This window comes from Wyeomyia smithii, chromosome 2, assembly GCF_029784165.1.
Source record: "Wyeomyia smithii strain HCP4-BCI-WySm-NY-G18 chromosome 2, ASM2978416v1, whole genome shotgun sequence".
NCBI classification, from domain to species: Eukaryota; Metazoa; Arthropoda; class Insecta; order Diptera; family Culicidae; genus Wyeomyia; species Wyeomyia smithii.
The window spans coordinates 233,341,417-233,361,696 of record NC_073695.1 but is presented as its reverse complement, the minus strand read 5'-3'; the positions used below and the strand labels follow the sequence as shown (position 1 = coordinate 233,361,696).

The 20,280-nt window shown below is 41.9% G+C and overlaps 2 protein-coding genes across 2 annotated transcripts; one reads left to right on the top strand and one right to left on the bottom strand.

Annotated features, from left to right (window-relative positions):
* Positions 1 to 3,566: 3,566 nt before the first annotated feature.
* Positions 3,567 to 5,924, bottom strand: LOC129723678 (girdin-like). The gene is made up of 7 exons (XM_055678026.1): positions 5,792 to 5,924; positions 4,949 to 5,730; positions 4,678 to 4,885; positions 4,557 to 4,621; positions 4,166 to 4,492; positions 3,874 to 4,076; positions 3,567 to 3,819 (listed from the first exon to the last, which is right to left on the bottom strand). The coding sequence occupies exons 1-7, from the start codon at positions 5,817 to 5,819 to the stop codon at positions 3,609 to 3,611; spliced, it is 1,824 nt and encodes a 607-aa protein (XP_055534001.1). The 5' UTR covers positions 5,820 to 5,924; the 3' UTR covers positions 3,567 to 3,608.
* Positions 5,925 to 13,413: 7,489 nt separating this feature from the next.
* LOC129720463 (uncharacterized) lies at positions 13,414 to 18,789 on the top strand. The gene has a single exon (XM_055671951.1). The coding sequence runs from the start codon at positions 13,414 to 13,416 to the stop codon at positions 18,787 to 18,789; it is 5,376 nt and encodes a 1,791-aa protein (XP_055527926.1).
* The last annotated feature ends 1,491 nt before the right edge of the window (positions 18,790 to 20,280 follow it).

Below are 20,280 nucleotides of genomic sequence, written 5' to 3'. Positions count from 1 at the left end.
TTCTGAGATAATGAACTTTCGTTATTTCCACATTTTGATATATAACCTCTAAACTAAAAATCCGATTACAATATAATTTAATAGGGTTTTATGGAGCAACTAGACGTTTTATTTGAAAATAATTTTTTGAAAATCGGTCCAGTCATCCTGAGAGGTTGAAAAGTCAATCGAGTGAGGTTGAAAAGTTGCACATACACACACACATCCAGAAAATGCTTAGCTCGTGGAACTGAGTCGAGGGATATATGCCATTCGACCATTTGGAGCACTTTTATACCTTCGGTTTTGCCAGTGATAGTTAAACTTTCCTTGAAGAAAGGCAAGAATTAGTGAATGATATAAACTCATCGGAAACGTTTATATTTATAACATTTGGACCACATGTTTATTCATTGTAAAAATCATCGATGGTTTTGAAGACATCATGTTCATTTGATACCTGTTTTGTTCCAATCGGTTGTGTAGTTTCTGAGATGATGATGTTTCGTGATTTTCACATTTCGTTGCATAAAAGACAACGTTACGGTTCGATTATAATAAAATTTAGTAAGGTATTAAAAGACAACTAGACCTTTCATTTGCAACTTATCTCGTGAAAATCGGTCCAGCCATCTCTGAGAAAAGTGGGTGAGTTCAAGCAGACTCAGGATAATGTTTCTTTTCATAGCCTGATTTCACATTATTATACATAACGAACAAAGTTAAAGTCCAAATACAATAAAATTCAATATGGTCTTATGGGGCAACTAGACCTTCCATATGACACTGATTTTGTGAAAATCGACCCAGCCATCTCTGAGAAAAGTGAGTGAGATTAAACAGTGTTCAAAACACGTTTTTTTGCATAACTTTTGAACTACATGTCCAAACACTGAAAAATTAATTTACAAATGGTTAAAAAAACAAACCCGTTCTTTTGATACCAATTTTGTTCAAATCGGTTGTGTAGTTACTGAGATATTGAAGTTTTGTGATTTTCACATTTTGATACAAAACCTCGAAACTAAAAATCCGATTACGATAAAATTCAATAGAGTTCTATGGGGCAACTGGACCTTTCATTTGCAATTAGTTTCATGAAAATCGGTCCAGCCATCTCTGAGAAAATCGAGTGAAATCGGGAGATCGTTACATACACACACACACACACACACACACACACACACACACACACACACACACACACACACACACACACACACACACACACACACACACATACACACCCACATACAGAAAATGCTCAGCTCGACGACTAAGTCGATTGATTTACGAGATTCGACCCTCTGAAGCACTTCCATACCTTTGGTTTTTTTCTACCACACAGAACAATAAAAAATTTGTCCACATCGGAAGATCGATCGGATGTTCGATCGATCAAGATTTTCTCGCCTACGGCTTAACCGTTTGAATATGAAGCTATTTGAAAAACTTTTACATGATTTTATACACACGTTTCGTTCTTAGAAACGTGTGTATGCAAAATATTCAGGAGTATGACGAACGTCTTTATCATAATATGCTTACTTGTTGGATTCTTACTCATACCCGGTATCTGTTCTGTTTAACAGATACACCCATCTTTCAGGATTAAAATGTCCGAATTTTTTGTTCCATTTTTCCATCCGACCGAAACCCGTACCCCGGGCAAGGAGCATTTCAAACGAAAAAGCCAGCCAACGCTGTCTTCTTCTGGGCGCTCTGGTAAACTAAATTAATGCGAGAGGACATAATGTGATGAAAAATTGCCGCAGAATTAAAATGAATTTCAAACATTTACACGCTCGTTTGTCCTGGCAAGACGAATACTTCCAAGGATGGGCGGAAAATCTCAGCTGCTCAACCGTGCGGTTGACTGGAGTCGACATTCACCCTCTCGCAATTCGTTTTGGGCCCAGAGCACGAACGGAAAGCTGGGGAGCGGTAAACATATTGTTCACATTGTGTGCGCTTAACAGCGAGCGAGAATGAATGGAAAGAATGATCACAATCGCTCCCTCCTGAATTATAACGTGCGGCAGTGGGATTGTGGGTGGCCATCACCACCAGTGGGAATGAACACTAGCAAAATTTATGGTCATAAAAGAGAAGGTTGTCGGACTAATGTTCGGAAAGCTAATTTATGAATCAAAGAAAAGTTTATATAAAGACACCACAATCAATTCCTCCGGGTTGGCTTTCGTGCAATTTGTTCCCATAGTGCGGATGGGTAGATAAGTCGTCGTTGATGCTGCAGTGTAATGTGTTTTTATTACAAGTTTTCTCCGAAACCCGCCACCAACCCGAACCGACAGTGTGGCAATGTAGTATGAATAAAATCTTGTGATTTCATTTTAATGGGCCTGTCGTGTGCCATCCAGGGAGGGGGTGGAGTTGTGTTGTTTCAGTAAGCCAGGAAGACTAACCCCAGAAGGTGTTATGAATTTTTGATTCGCTTCGGTAGTTTTTAATAAAGTGAGAACCAACCTCGAGGCGAGCTGGGAAAACAGCCGGGGCGGTTGTCGATTTTGCACGGCACTTTGAGCTGTGAGAGAATAAGGGAGCAACAGTCCCTTCCGTCCGGTGGGATTGCGCCTTTGTTGCTTTTTGTACCTTTTCGAAGAACAAACAGTGTGACCGGCTGAACAAGCAGTTATTTCATCTGACAATGGCATGTACTTCGGTAATTGATTTTCGCACAACGCCGTGGATAAATTGTTTGTTCACTAGTTATTCCGAAAATGTCTATGGCAATGAAACGTTTCCACATACACGGAAAAAATCTATTCGATCAGTATTGCATTTTGTGACCGTTTCTCACTGAACATTTTTAGTCACGAGAAGACTAGTCAGAGAAAGAAAACACATTGTAACAACCGAATGTCAAGAAGGAAAACTTTGTGTAAAAAGGATTTCCTCTATTACATTCACCAGTAAATTGATTGAAAAACTTTCTTTCCCAACTGCCACTGATTGTTTCTCCCACACGGAGATAAAATGCTATACTGAGGGCGAATGGAGGAAATTGTTCAGTCAGCCTTTCAATTTTGAACTTCATTACTTTGACTAGCAAAGGACTCATTGGTGTAAATCCTATAAAAACATATTGCTTATTCTCTTCAAAAAAAAATCTTTAATAATTTGATTTGAACGAATATTGAGTTTGTAAAGCTTATTATGTTCACTTGCCTAAAACAGGTATATTCCTTGTTTTCTATCTCGCTGCGTACTCATTCAAATAGTGTACCTTAAAAATCGATTTAACATCAAGCATAATAAATTGCTTTAGAGCATGATGAAGTATACTGACGCGAGGCTAGAAATTTGTGAACAATAATGATAATAAATAATAACCATGAGGGGAGTCCCGGAAGTCTTTACCTGTCACAGAGAAGATGTTGGGTGATTAAAAAAAATCTTCGATGTTTAATGCATGTTCGACAGCCAAATGTCACGTTTGCTCGCACTTTGGAAAACAGACTATGGTTGATTTTCAGCTAGTCTAAAGTCGCATTCGAAACGAAAACATGGCATCAGTTTTCATAAGATGTTTTTTTTAATATAAATGATATAAAATAAAATCCCCACTAAAATAATTAGCTTTTAAAATATGGCTATTCTGATATCCACTAACCAACAGATTGCACTTGGCTCGCAACCTGCTCAGTTTCGATTTCGTAGTTGATTCTATTGCTAATTTTCTCCTCTTTCTGTTCGTCATCTGGTAATACTGTTTCAGCTGGAAATAACTCACGGATTTGTTTAAAGATTTTTTCCCCCAGCTGTGAACAGCTTTCATTTTTAGCGCATTCTTCTACCAGGTTAGGTCCAGATTTGCTTCTATTTGAAACAAGCTTATATAATTGTTTCTAATGTGCTTTGATCATTACTTACATAGCCTCTTTCATTTTCCGGTTTTCCTTTTGCAGCTGTTTTAACATACCCAACATTTTCTGCCGAACAGCTCGACATTTCCGGTTATTCTGATCGATTTCACTGATAATTTTTTCCTCGGCGCAACATTTTCTTTGCCGGTCAGCCACGGTGTCGCACAACATCTCGAACCCGTCAAATCGATTTCGCTTACCGCTGTCGGCCTGTCCGCATGTTAAAGTAGAAGTAAATTCTAATAAATCACTCTAAACCATCCTTAGATGATTCGAGATTTGCTTCTATGTTTGCTTACCTCATCTTCGCCCTCGGACTCGCAAAATTTTTCACAACGCTTTTTGAACTTCTCGTTATCGGCTTCAAGATTTTCCATCAGTTTTGTGCGAATTTCAAGCAGCACGTCATTTTGACGTTTGGCATCCTCCAACAGTTTAAGTTCGGTGCGAAGGCTCTGCACCTCGGCCTGTAAAACTTCCACTTTTTTGCCCCACTGAGCTTCAGGGGAATCCTTCAGCACTTGCTGGGGCAATTCTACAGCACCGTACGCTTTCAGGTTTGCAATAATACCATTTTTTTTCTCGATTTCTCGCAACATTGTAGTCACCTGCGTATGAAGCTTTCCCTGTCAGTTACAAAAAAAATGAACAATCAATGTCAAAAAAAAGACAAAAATAAATAATTCAAACAATTTTTAAAGCCCTCTCCTGGTTGCACTGTTCTAGCCGAGTTTTTTCTTCCAGATATTCCATTTCTAGAATTTAAAACAAATTATCACAGGTTGCTGAGGTAAAATACGATCATCTGTACCTGTCTCGGTTAACTTTTCTTGCAGCTCGAAAACGCGTGTTTCTTCTTGCTCACGGGCAGCTTCGACATCGGCCAACTTTTTTTGGAGATTCACCAAAATACTTTGATTGTGGATCAGTGTGCCACTTTTCTCGCTCAGCTCAACACGCAGGTCTTCCAATATCTGTTCCTTGTCCTCTGGCAACTCCTGTTGCGCAAGTTTTTTCAACTGACGAGTTTCACGGAACCAAAAGACAGGTATAATTGACTTCTCTCAAACATTGTAACTTACCTGCTCGAGAGTTTGCTCTCGTTCCTGAATTAGTGCATCACGCGCTTTCAGCTCACACTCAAGATCGAACGCTCGTTCCATCTGTTTCCTGCAATCGACCTCCAGAGTTTTGCACTTGTCTTCTAGTTGCGTAGCCCGTTCCCTCAGCGTCTTTAATTCGTTTTCTCGAGAACGAAGAGCGAGTTCATGTGCTGTGGATTCACCCGTTCCTTCGCATGGTGGCTCATCTGCGACCTGCTGTTGAGTCTGATCGGAGCACAGCTTTGCTGCAGCTTGCACGAGATCACAGGATAACTCGGACTGCTTTTGATCCTTCGAGTCGCTTGCTAGCACCTCTTTAGAGTGCGTGTATTTTTGGAGCTGACAGTCGAAATCTTTTTGGAATGCCCGAAATTGTTTCTCCTCCAGTGACAGTATCTTTTGGGATGAACTGCGGGAGATGATCTTTTTCCCTGGTCCAGCTATCGCCGCTTCCTGCGAAGGCTTCAAGCAAGAGTGAACCGTTGCCGGACGACCCGTGCTACGCAAGTAGGAAGGAATAGATCCCGGTTTGTGCAGGCGTTGGGTTTTATCGTTCGGAAGTCCCAGTTGGGACTTACTGGATGCTCCACCGGAAGACGTCGAACTTTTATCGTTTGGTTTATTTCCTCGAACGCTGAAAGTGTTCTGCCTACTGGGCGGCCGAGATATCTGACGAGGTGCGACGATCGTCAAAATGGAAGGTTTTTTCGTTACTCCCGTGTTGATTTTGGATGTTATTTCTTTCTTCGTCGAAGAAGTTACTACAAACGAAAAGATACCAATTGTTATAAATCAATAGCAACAAGTATTATCCATGTTAACCTTTCGAAAGTTTATTGCGGTCACTCATTTCCGGTTCCTAAAACTGAGATAATTTTTGGAAGTATACGAAAGAGGAAGCCGAATGACGGATAATTGAAAGATTCGTACAAATCGAACCCTGCCTGCTATGACTAGATTATTTTTTGAGCTTCTATCAAAAGGGGTTTTATATCATTCCCACTGAGCAGAACTCCACTTAGGACTCGAAATCAAAGGTCATCCGAGCGCCGTACATTCTCTAGGGCACTATCATCAAATTCTATCAAAACTGCTTTATTGAACCACCCCAACGGATGGGACATTGTAACTGCGACTGCTGGTGCATGTGAATGTACATCACCGGGCTACCCCTGTATAGTCTGCAATAGAGTGATGCAACACCAGCGCCCGGAAGTCAACGCAATCTATCGGTGGTAGTGACGTTTGCCAAATAGACTATGTGCTGCTACAGGTCGGTAATTTAAGGCACGGCTAATTGAGTTTTAAAGTTGATATTTTAATTGATCCGAGCGCTTCCGGCACGTGCCACGGCTGCCACCGGCGTCGAATGTATTGGATGGGAACAGTGAGGATGATTTGTGGGTTGTGTTACTAGAATGGGGGTGAAATCGGGCTACAGTGATTTTCTATTGTCATCATTGTACGAAGTGAAAATAAAAGCAAACGATTTTTGCTGAGCAATCGAAAAAGATGTCGCTTGGCCGAGCAGCAAAATATTGAAACATTTTTCAATATATTGATATTATAATGAAACATTAACAAACAATAATCCAAAATCGGTTTCGTAGAAAAACCCCTTACTGAAATATTATCAACAGACTATGATTCTAATAAAATAATGCGTACAAAAAAGGGATTGTTTTCCTCGAACTAAAGTTATATTTATTATGATTCCATTCTTGGAAGCCTGCTCCTCCAAAAATTTGATCGAGATTTTTCATGTTATTTGGTCTCATCGGAAAGCAGTGGTGGGCACCGCTAAGCCAAAAGTTTATTGACGCTGATTGCTTATCCGTGACCTGACAAATTTAGCTCAATAATCGCTAAATGCTCAAAGCAAAACTTACATTAGCGGAACTTTCGCTGATCCATTATTTTTAAACGCTATTTACAATAAGTCGTTCAAAATTCACAAAACTCCAGTTTCAAAGTTTTCATTCTTCAGGGTTTTGTGTAAATAAGGCAAATCAAACGTAGTTTTGGTTGTATTTTAATAAAGCAACCAAAGCTCTATCGTGGAACATTAATTGGATGAATTATTCTGGCGGTAGAGTGGGTTGTGTGAAACAATGAGAGCTTCAGTATAAAGTCACTTTTTTCGTGATTTTTGGCGGTCTTTGTTCACGCGGATTTCAGAATTTGACGGTTCTTTCTCGTGGAGTTTAAGTTATATTCCATAGTTAAAAAACCTGAATATTCATTTCTGCTAAATTTCTTTTCTCTTCTAGTTTTCATCTCGCAGCTTCTTCGCAGCTGGAAAAAATCTACTCTTCAGTATTTTTCGAAATTATTTAGCACACATTATTTTAGCAAAACATTTAACACGTTAATGTTTTTTCGCGATTCAAATTTTTTGTCATTTCAGAATTTATGTGTTTTATTACGCAAGAAATTCACCTGAATTCAGTTTTTTATGCGTTTTATTACTTTCCATATATTCCCCAATGCAGAAAAGCAACTTAATTAGTCATTGTATGTCTTTTCCAGGAGCTCCTAGAACTCCTCCTTTTCGTCATCGGGTTTCTCGTTGGTCGGTGCGTACACATTTATTAGGCTGTAGTTGAAGAATTTGCCCTTAATTCTCAACACGCATATACGATCACTGATCGGCCTCCATCTAATGACACGCTTCATCTGTTTTCCAATTAGCACGAAACCGACTCCTCTTTCTGCTTTCACGCCGCCGCTATAGTAGATGTGGTATTTAAATGAAGTGTCCGCAATTTGCGTTCTCCCGATTTCGGCCACCGCACCTCTTGGATAGCTGCAACCTCCACATTCACCTTCCGCAGCTCTCTAGCCAGGATACTCGCGCGTGCCGGGTCGAGTAGAGTCCTTACATTCCAAGTACCGAGTTTCCAATAATCGTTGTCCTTTTTCGTTCGCCTAGGTCCATGCCGATTATTCCGTTCCGTATTTATATCTGGATTGTTCGTAGTATTTAATATTCGGTATGCTGCCTTACTAGGGCTGCGATACCTAGTCTCGCGACGGGGCTGCCGTCTTTGATAAAGCTGGCGAGACACCGCGTTTCATGATTCAGCCGCCCGCTCCGGATCAGACGCTGTTGTACACCGCCCCTAACATGGGGAAACAGCCGCGTACGTTCCCCCTTCCCAGTCAGCATACGACCAAAGTTTCCACCGGGGTTGGTTACCCGATCTCCGCTAAAATTATTCGTATCCCGGTCGGCACCCCGTGGAGGTTGGGATAGGAGTTACTGGACAGAGGTGAATGACCACAATAGGATCTCAAGTGACACGTGTCCAACCATTCGCCAACCAGAAAAATGGTCTAATTTGCTTAAATATTCAATGCTTTCTGCTACACTACAGCTCCGGGCAATATGCCCCACCGCTAGCCGGGCTGATATGTTCATTGCTTTAGCGTTTGCTTCTGAGACTTCAAGCGCTGTTTCACTTCGCGTGTTGAGATGGAATATGAGCCATTGCATGGGGCATATTATACTGCATCTGGGGCGTTTTACCCCGGTAGATTGGAAAGCTTGCGATTTAATCATATTTTTTAATAAAATCATGGCGTTTTTGTGTAACAGTAATTACAAAACAAAATAATAGCAATGCATTACCAACTAAATAGTGTATCTAACTGCATGAAAGATTTGTTGTTTGTGATGAACGTAGCTACAATATTGACGATGTTCCTTAGGTGGGGCGTATTATACCTGTTACGTTCAACTCTTTACGTCGCAAGGCGATCAATTCACATACGGAAGTGTTGCTGTGATGATAAATCTATGTTTTTTCCAGCGTTTGTTGCCAATTTTATTATCTTTACAACGCAAGAGAGGAATATATTACACCGTTGGAACTGTTAAAATATTAAATGAAGTTAGTAACGTTGCCCATGTAACTATCAAATCAACTTTTGTTTTACTGCGTATTGTTTATTGTTGTTTATTGTTGGTTTAGAATCATCTGACACAATGGTGGTCTTAATGATAAAATAAACTACTTATTACTACTTAATGTTTACAGACAATAAACTACACTTCGAAAACATTTAAGCTTGTTGTCTACGGAGAATTTGCTTGAACGTTGTTACCGAGATGTTGAAGTCGGCTAAATCTAGCTGACAACGATGCGGTAGCGAAGGAAGTTTCGTCGCCGTAATGGCCTCTCCGGAGCATACAGATGTAACTGCTGCAAAATTCTCTGGGCATTGGTTTCACCACCTAAAATTTTGAACAAAAATAAAACCTGTGAATCAAAGCGTCTTTGTTGCAGTGTTTCTATGCCTAAAAGCTGGTAGCGTTCAGAATATGCCGGTAGCTGCTGCGGATCTAGCCACGGAAGAAAACGTAGGTTGATCCGCACAAATTTCCGTTGCACAGATTCAATTCTAGCAATCCAGTTAGCGTTATATGAACACCACACTACGGAATTAGTTTCCAGAACAGATCGCACCAAGGAATAGATCGAAGGCACAGTGGATCATGAAATTTCGCGGCTACCTTGAAAATAAAACCAAGTTGTCGAATTGCCTTTCCTATAATCTCATTGTAGTGTGGCTTGAAGGACAGAGCTGCATCCAACGTTACTCCCAAATCTCGAACCTGGTTAACTCTTATCAGAGTTTGGCCAACCATTGTATAGCTGAACGTTTCCGGATTATTTTTCCTGTGAAACAAAACCACACAACATTTCTGGATACTAACTGTCAAATGATTTTTAGAGCACCACTTCAGAAAAAGGTCGACTAGTCGCTGGAGTTCGAGACAGTCTACAGTATTTCGTATTATCTTGAACAACTTGAACAACATACGGTCTGGCAATATCAGAGATGCGTCATTTATATACAATGCCAAGAGCAGTGGTCCTAAATTACTGCCCTGAGGGACGCCTGATACATTCGAAAAATGAGAAGAATGCTGTGATCCAATCTTTACGTTGAGTGTACGATTAACCAAATACGACCTCAGCCATTGTACCAGAGCAGGGTCCATTCCAAATTTCTCCATCTTAGCGAGTAGGATACCATGGTCGACGCAGTCAAATGCAGCTTTCAAATCAGTATAAACCGCATCGATTCGGGCACCTTCGGTCATATTTTGTAGACATGTTGCAGTGAATTGCACAAGGTTGGTAGCAGCAGAGCGCTTTGGATGCAAACCGTACTGATCGATCGAGATATATTACTTGCAGCTAGCGAAAAATGCATCATAAATAATTATCTCAAATACTTTTGAGCAAGCGCAGAGAGAAGTTTTTTATGCACAGGGAACATAATCGATAATTTCCAGTTGGTAGGGAAAACACATTCAAGTTAAGTAGCAAGCTTAGTTGACGTACGAACACAGCTTTACATTTTTTCAGGACGCAAGAAGGAATGCCATCAGGGCCAGGAGCGAAAGGTTAGTTATTATGAATGAACTAAAGTCAATGACGTCTTTGGGGATACCATCTAAAGCTGAGCCAATCTATGCAGTTGTAGCCGTACAGCACTTCTCAGATACCGTGTTATCTTGACGATCGCCCAAAAACATATTTTTGAAGTAGAATACTTCTCTCAGGAAGTTCGGCTACATAGGGATGTGAAATGAAAATCTAAAACCGAAAAAAATGAAAAATATGTCCAATTCCAAATGCTAATAAATCGGTTAGTATTCGATGGATTTCCTTCGTTCTTGCAGCAATAGATTGGAAAATCTTCTAAGATTCTTCCCAAAAGAAGATAATTGTAATTTTATTGTTCACACTATTGTACTATTGAAAATAGTCAAGCCTTGTCAAAACGAAAAATTCGACCTCTGATTAGTCGTTATATGATTGCTTCCCAAGCCAGGTCGACAGAATCATATACCTTGCAATTGAAAACATGCTATTTGCCCTATATAAGAGCCTGTTTCAGCCGAAGCAGCTCATAATAGTTCAAGGCAGCGACAACAGCAGTCGTCCTTCCTTAGCAACAGCACTAGCCCTGTGGTTGGTCACCACGTCTCAGGAGCAGCGCGGTTCTTCTCACCGTGTGTCGCCAGACAGCCATTATTCCCCCCGTGTTGGGGCAGCATGAAGATCGCCATCAGGAAATCCAATTTTGAAAATCAAAATGCCCTTTTCAAGGCAAATAAACAAGTCATTGAAAGTTAATAATTTTTGACAACGCAAGCAAGCATTCTGAGTTGGATCCTAGCAATTAAAAACTGTCGCACCCGTCTAATTTACTGAATGTGAAATAGCTTCCACAGTGCATGTTGTCCGTGTATCTTAATTCCCCCACTGTTAGGGCAACTCAAAGGTTGCGATTAGCAACCGATTTTGAACCGCAAAATGCCTTTTTCAAGGCAAATAAACAAATAATCGAAGGTTAATAATTTTCTGGCATCAACACAAGCAGACATTCTGTGTGGGATGCAATCAAATTCTGTTGTAGTTGTCTAATTTTTACTTTATTGAATTAAACCCCCACTGTTGGGGCAGCGTAAAGGCTGTGATCAGCATAACCGATTGTGAATAACAAACTGCCCTGTTAGAACGTATTCACAAAAGCAGTTAGTTCGACTATGCAGAGCTAATATGAAGTCGATTCAATCAATCAGCATGAACAGAATTTCGTCTTCTCCCAGCTGCCAAGTTGCAACATGATGCAACACGCAACAGCAAGCAAACGTAATCACTTGATGTTACAAGCCGCAATACGGTTAGGGATAAATCGTTGCGTGTGTGAAAGCACCATCGGTGTTTATTCGCTGGATACAAAAATCAAATGCGAATTGTGGAATGATTCGTCTGAAAAACATTAGAGAATTGAAAAACTGAACTGAAAGGCGTGGCCTATTTCGTAGCACCCTTCGGCTATAAAAGAGTGTTTCTGGGAAAACTACCTACATTCATTAGTCGGAAGGTGAGCTGGATGGACCGTCCACAATGTTGACAGCAGTAGCAGCAGATATCAGCACTCAGCAGTGAGTCAGCAGTAACAGACAATAGCAGCGGGCTGCGCCTGTGGCTGCCTTCAAATTAAACAAATCACTAGCCCTGTGGTTGGTCACCACGTCTCAGGCCTCTGCTAGGCTGAACGCTAACGCGAGCGATCGGGCGAGATTTTTGGCGTACATCAGCCGGCACTCCCTCTAATGGAAAATTTGGATCATTTTGTTCAGAAGAATATTATTGTCGGTAATATTACAGAGATGCGATTGCATTATATCCGATATGTAATTAAACAATTGTTCTTTTGAGAACAAATAAAACACTTAGTTTGAAGAGTTAATAGCCTTGGGTACCCGTACCAGTAGCAGTATGGTAACAGCCTCAGCGGTAGGTGCAGCCGGTACTTCCCTAAGTCCGATGTTATAAGGAGTAAATGGAAGCGGCACGGCGAAACAGTTCGGGTGTGCTTAGACGCGCGTCGTTTTTCGATGTTGATATTATTCCCCACATGAAACGACGCGCTTTCGTACGATAGCGGCGGTATTAGCGGTAGATGCATTTGCCAACACTTACTCCAGTAAATCCGTGTCTAATTTTCAATGTGAAAACACCTTTCTATTGTGTTGGCCGTGCCCACTAGGCCTCTCTGCCAGGCTAAACGCGAAAAGCGGCGCGAACCGATTCGCCCGGCCGTAGGTTAATGTACAGCCGTAAGTAGAGCTGTGTAAAAGTATTCTACTTCAACCTTGCAGTCGTGGCTTTGCACACAACCCTCCTGTGATTTTTTGAGTATATCTTCTGTACAAGTAGTGATTATAAATTCGATAGGAACTACTACTAGCGAGATTGAATGTATGTTTCATTGACGGGTTTAGCATTTTGCAATACTTGCGCAACGCCGACGACCGCTGTCGTTTAAGCTGCCGCAAGCGAGTGTTGGACCATGAAGATTTTGGTTTTTGGCTCTCCAAAAACTGCCAATCAATTTGGGAAATCAAAGTGCTGAAAGTGTCTGTTGGCGCCGCAACGTCGAGCCACCCTACAATCTTCGATCGAGAGTGGTATAAATCGTTTCCCGCGCGACGAAAGTGCATCGCTACATAATTGGCGCCATAACCAGCTCTCTCCCTCTCTTAACTACATTGCTCATTGTTATAAATCCTATAAAAACCCAATCCCCGCCAATATTAGAATAGAGTCGAGTTAAATTGTTAAAGATAACACCTGATTATTATATCTTCCGAAATCCATTTTAAACCGTTGGCTGTTCGTTCGTTCGATTGCGATAGTTACCCGCGTTACAACCAAAGTTCTCGCAGATTCATATGGTCCTTCGAACCGGATTGCGAAAAGTTTCGCCCGGAACCGCGTAGAAAGTGATCGCTAGTGCCCGTGAATTGGCCCCGTTGCCGCTAAATAGTGCTTCTGCCGATCGGCATAATAGTGATCCGAAGAGAGTTTGATCTAAAGAAGAGACATTTGGACAAAAAGTGCGCGAAATCCACCAAGATGGATCGACTTATCCGCGAACGTAAATCATTAGAACCCCGCCTGAAGCGCATTTCGGAAATAGTGGAAAAAATCCGACCAGAAGCGGTCGACGAAATTGACTTGCAAACTGAGTTAGATGCTCTGAGTGAAGTGTGGATGGCCTTTTGCGGCGTACATAAGAAAATTTTGGACCTGTGCGAAGAGGATAGTGCTTACGACGAAGCCATGAGCCGTCAAGGAAAGTTTGAAAGTTGCTACCTCGGTCTGAAAACCCGATTATTAAAGTTGTTGAAAATAGTTAAAAATCGCGACCAGGCTACTCCCCCTGTGCCCTCGCAGCAAGATGTCATCAAGCAATTAGCAGATCAGCAAGCCGAATTTCTTCGCATCATGTCCGCTAACATGGTTTCGCCTGCAATACATGCGGCCGTCATGCCTCCCGATGCATCTCGACTCCCGGACCTGAAGTTGCCCCAGGTGAATATCCCTAAATTTAGTGGAGACTATCTCGAGTGGCAGTCGTTTAAGGATCTATTTGATAGCTTGGTCGAGCAAAATCCAACGCTAAAAGATAGCCAAAAACTTTACTTCTTGAAAACCAACCTCGCGGGAGAAGCGGCTTCTTTAATTTCACATCTCAAAATCGAAGACGCGAATTATAAACCTGCTCTAGAAAAATTGGCATCCCGGTATGATAAACCCCGTGAAATAGCGAACAAGCATATACAACGATTTCTATCGCAACCACCGCTTTCGTTTGCCTCTGCTAGTGGCTTGCGAGCACTGCATGACGTGTCAGATGAAGTTCTCCGAGCGCTCAAAGCCATGGCTAGAGAGGACCGTGATACATGGTTGCTTTTTATATTGAGCGAAAAGGTGGATCCAGATACCAAGCAGCTATGGTGTCAAAAGATTTCCGAAATGAAGGAAGAAGAGATTACCCTAACGCGTTTTCTAAAATTTGTTGAAGCAAGAAGTTTCGCTTTGCAATCGTCGCATCCTATTAAACCTAAAGCATTCGTACCTGTAAAACAACCCGCAAAATTTCCCACTAGAGGAGCAACTACATTCGTCACCACAAACCCCACATTTTGTGATGTCTGCTCAGCACAGTATCATCACCTATTTCAGTGCGGCAAATTCATCCACATGAGCTATCACGAACGACTAGCTCAAGTAAACCGATTAAAATTGTGCCGAAACTGTCTCAAAACACATCCCGGTAGCAGCTGCAAAGGTGGTACGTGTAGAAAATGTAACTTTCCACATCACACTTTGCTGCATCCACCAACAACACAAAACATGGCAGGATCTCCAAGTAATCAGCAACAATCCGCTCAATCGTTTATTTCTGCACTAGATTCTGCTGGCGGCCGTGGGTCAGCTAATGTCCTCCTCGCTACCGTTGCTATTAACGTCCTAGATAAAAAAGGGCATCCTCATGCCTGTCGCGCAATTTTGGATAGCGCATCGCAAGTTAACTTTATAAGCGATAGCCTCCGTAAGCAGCTTGGTCTCGACACCTCGCATGCTAATGTGGATCTGGAAGGCATCTCGTCAGCTACCGCTCACGCAGATCGATTTGCAGACATCGTTATCACATCTCGCTGCACGAACTATCAAACCTCCGTGCCCTGCCTTGTGTTGGAGAGAATAACGAAATTTCTCCCCTGCAAACCAGCAATTATTAAGGATTGGCCTATTCCCCACTCCATACCCCTGGCGGATCCACTCTTCCACCGCCCGGGTAAAGTAGATGTACTTCTCGGCACTGAAATATTCTTCCAGTTGCTCGAGCCCGGCCAAATTATTCTCAGTCCAGACAACAGTTTACCCACACTACAGAACACCAAGCTCGGCTGGGTGATAGCCGGCCGTTATCACGAGCCTAAGCCATCTGTTGACTCTCACTCTCCAACCTGTTTGCTAATCTCCGCCGAAGATGATCTTTCTCAGCAACTGCAAAGGTTCTGGGAGATAGAGGAGTACACTTCAAACGATCACCACCTCACTGATGAGGAACAACGTTGTGAGAAACATTTTGCAGAGAATACTATTCGCGATGAGTGCGGTAAATTTGTAGTACGGCTCCCGTTTCTGTCAGACCCGAATGAATTAGGAGAATCAAGGCAAATTGCAGAGAGAAGATTTTACCACATCGAAAGAAAGTTAGACCGAAATCCATCTCTGAAAGCTGAGTACCATGAATTCATTCGTGATTACATTGATCTCGGCCACATGTCATTAGTGGAAGAAAGCAACTCACCCGAAAAAAGTGTATATCTCCCCCACCACTGTGTGATTAAAACCACCAGTTCAACCACAAAATGCCGAGTGGTTTTTGATGCTTCGGCTAAAACTTCGAATGGACTCTCTTTGAATGACACTCTTATGTGTGGCCCAGTAATCCAGGACTCATTAATAAACATTTTGCTACGCTTTCGTTTTCCACCTGTCGTACTTGCTGGTGATGCGAAACAGATGTACCGTATGGTTTGGCTGCATGAAAATGATCGCGACTTTCTCAAAATTCTGTGGAGGTGGTCAAAGGAAGAACCAGTAAAAGAGTACCGCTTAAACACAGTAACGTTTGGCACTAAAAGTGCTTCTTATCTGGCCACAAAATGCGTTCAGCAGCTCTTGGATTCGTTTAAATTAAAATATCCAGAGGCAGTAGAGAAAGCCGAGAAAGGAATCTACGTCGACGATATTTTAACCGGTGCTTCGTCCGAAAAGGAAGCAATAATGCTACGGGAACAGCTTACAGAAATGTTTGCTGCTGGAGGATTCCACCTGCGAAAATGGGTATCAAATAGTGCTGCTGTTCTAGAGACGGTTCCAGAAGCAGATTTGGAGATAAAAATTTCAATCGACGAAGGTGGAAATAATTCCATCAAAGCCCTCGGAATGCAATGGCAGCCGTGCAGTGATGAGTTCCACTTCTCTTACAATCCGAAAGAGATCCTTCAACACACAAAACGCGCAATCCTTTCACAAATTGCCAGCCTATTCGATCCATTAGGCCTTCTTGCTCCAATAATCGTGAAGGCAAAGTTAGTGATGCAGCGAATGTGGGAGTTGAAGGTGGCATGGGATGCTACTCCCCCCGGTGAGTTAGTTCATGATTGGTTGATGTTGGTGCAAAGTTTCTCCCGTCTCAATTTATTTCAGATACCACGACGCGTGATTCATTTACAGAACTGGTCTCGACTCTATCTGCACGGCTACTGCGACGCTTCTGATGTGGCAATGGGAGCTTGTATTTACGTTCGTGCCCTGGACAACGACGGTAATATGTCGTCACACTTATTATGTGCAAAATCCAAACTTGCACCCATTGGCAACAACCGTATGACTACACCACGTCTAGAGTTGCGTGCAGCGGTCAGTCTAGCTCGCTTGATGTCAAACGTGAGAGCGGCTCTCCCTACGACAACATTTTATGAAATCCGCGCTTTTTCTGATTCGCAAGTCGTTTTAGCTTGGTTGGCGGGTGGCGCTGCCAGATGGAAAACCTTTGTTGCGAATAGAGTCGCGGAGATTACTGCTCATCTTCCTGCAATTAATTGGCATCATGTGGGAACCGCTGAAAATCCTGCTGATCTAATTTCACGAGGAGTATTTCCTGAGAAACTACAACACAACACTTTATGGTGGCATGGTCCGGACTGGAACCTAGCAAGTACATCGCTTGCTTCCCCCTCTCTGGATACTAATGAAAGACGTCAAATTGCTCGAGAACAACGTACCAACTGCAGCAGCGTAGCATTAGCATGTTTCACAACGTATGAAAATCAGTTTATGGACGACATGATGGCTCGTTACTACCCTAATTTTCAACTACTTTTACGTATCACTGCGAGAATGCTACGATTTCGGCGTCGTGAGTTCCGCGATTCGCCCCGTCTCTGTCCTGAAGAGATAGACTTCGCTTTAACAATATATCTGCAACATACACAGAAGAGCTATTTCCCAGAAGAACTTGGCCAGTTACAATCAGGCCACGGAGTAAATCGTGGCAGTCCTTTACACCAGCTCAACCCGTTCCTGGATGAAAACGGCCTTGTCAGGGTGGGCGGACGGCTGCAGCAATCGGAACTAAGCTTCGATATCATGCATCCTATTTTGCTCCCGCGAAACTCAATGCTAACCGCTTACATACTTTTACACTCTCACCAAGAAAATTTGCACTGTGGTCCGCAGCAACTGTTAGCGTCCGTTCGAAGACGGTTTTGGATACTTCGTGGTATTAGCGCTGCACGCAAGGTGTGTCGAAATTGTGTGGTTTGCAATCGCACTCGGCCAGCTCGTATCATGCAGCAAATGGGACAACTACCAGCGGATCGTCTTCAACCCCTTCCACCCTTCTCAATTACTGGCGTGGATTATGCTGGTCCCGTGAATATTCTCAGCCGAAGAACTCGTGGAGCTGTACCATCCAAGGGTTACATCGCTTTGTTTATTTGCTTCGGAACGCGAGCGGTGCATCTCGAAGCCGTCTCCGACCTGAGTGTGTCAGCTTTCCTAGCTGCCTTCACAAGGTTCACCAGTCGGTATGGAGTACCGAATAAAATGTACTCCGACAATGCAACCAATTTTCGAGGAGCAGCAAAGCTACTTCGACAACTTTACGAACAGATAGCTGTAAACGAGGGCAGCGGCGAGCTTCAAGATTTCCTGACAAACAAAGGAGTCCAGTGGTTGTTCATACCTGCTCGCTCGCCACATCACGGTGGGCTGTGGGAGGCAGGTGTTAAAGTAGCAAAAACCTTTCTCAACAAAATAGGTAACTATAATTACACGTTTGAAGAGTTAAGCACTTTTCTCGCTCAGGTAGCAGCCTGTATGAATTCACGGCCGATCTCGGCAATTTCGGACGACCCCACCGACCCACAACCCTTAACGCCCGCGCATTTCCTGATTGGTCGAGCCTTAGATGCGTTGCCAGAAATCAACCACTCAGAACAACAAATTGGATCGCTATCACGGTGGAACTATGTGCAGCGTGTCGCTCAAGACTTTCGTGCTCGGTGGCAGTCTGAATACATCCTATCGCTTCAAAAATTAGCAAAGTGGCAGAAATCATCCCCCAATCTTGCCGAAGGTGACTTTGTGCTACTCGTCGGTGAAAACGAGAAACCCCAACAGTGGCCTATGGGACGCGTGTTGCAGCTGCATCCTGGAACTGATGGACTTGTGCGAGTAGTTTCGGTTAAAACATCCACTGGAGTATTTCGTCGCGACGTCAGAAAGCTTCGTCATTTCCCGCTAGACGTAGACGAATTCGTAGCGGGTCGTAATGGAGCAGAAATTACTAACCGTAATTTGGTGGGCGGATTATGTTGGCGCCGCAACGTCGAGCCACCCTACAATCTTCGATCGAGAGTGGTATAAATCGTTTCCCGCGCGACGAAAGTGCATCGCTACATAATTGGCGCCATAACCAGCTCTCTCCCTCTCTTAACTACATTGCTCATTGTTATAAATCCTATAAAAACCCAATCCCCGCCAATATTAGAATAGAGTCGAGTTAAATTGTTAAAGATAACACCTGATTATTATATCTTCCGAAATCCATTTTAAACCGTTGGCTGTTCGTTCGTTCGATTGCGATAGTTACCCGCGTTACAACCAAAGTTCTCGCAGATTCAGTGTCGAAGTCAGCTCTGTGAAAATCTAACCTTTGTAGAGCTACAAAAACGGTTGGAGACCGCAATCTGATACTTGGATTAGAAGTCATCCAAAAACCCTTTTCACAATTCGACAAAAATGTGAAAGCGATGATTACCTGTATATTCTTAAAAAAAATCATTGCGCTTTACAGTGCGTACGGTAAATCATCCGAAATTAATTCTGTTTGCCAGAATTGTTTTAAATAAAAAATAGCAGAATTGTTGCCATATTTACTACTTTTCGAATCTATGTCTAGGGTGTCCCAAAAAAAATCGATGTTGAAAAAGTCAAGGTGCTCAGCCCTAAATTGAAGGATAATGTTATTTAAAGCATTTTTGTAGAACTTTCGACTTTCAAAAAAATTGTTTTCAGGTTGCCCAAACGTGATTTATGAAAAAATGACTTTTTCGAGCTACATACCCACTCTTTCTCACTTTTTTCAATTCTGTTCGATTCCTACATTTTTCAATATATTTTTTTATTTTTGTGGGGTTGTTTTTAAATATTTTTCATGGTTCAGTTCAGCATTGCAATTAGTTTTTTGACTCCTAGAGCCCAATAAACTTCACAGAAAAATTAATTTTTCTAATAATTTTTAGATAAAACCCTTCAAAACACTAATAAAAAAATTTTTGATCAAGAAATGAAATTTTCATTAAAAAGCGAAATATACGACGAAAATTAACATCAAAAAAGATACCTGATATCGGGGAGCTGAGATATTGGCATTTTTATATATAATGGAAAGCTATGCATTTTAACAAATATGTTAAAGAGCTGTTTTAGTTTGGGAGATAGAAAATAACAATCATTCTGATTAAAAAGTAATTTTTTTATCTCACTGATTGATCGCCCATCTTTCTACATTAAAAGATGCATTTTTGAATATCCTGAAACTTCTCCGAACATATCTTATGGCTATAATCAACATTTGAGTCACTATTTAGGAAATTATACGCACAAACGGCAAAATAAAACACTGTGCAATGGAGATATTAAGCTTTAGTGGCATTTTTGAAAAAATGCATAGTTTTCCATCACATGTTGAATCGCCAATATCTCAGCCCCCCGAAAAGATATCAAGGATCTTTTTTCATGTAATTTTTTGTCTTGAATTCCACTTAGCAGTAAAAATTTCAGTTCTTGATCAAAATAATTTTTTATATGTGTTTTGAAGGGTTTTATCTGAAAATTATGAGAAAAATTCACTTT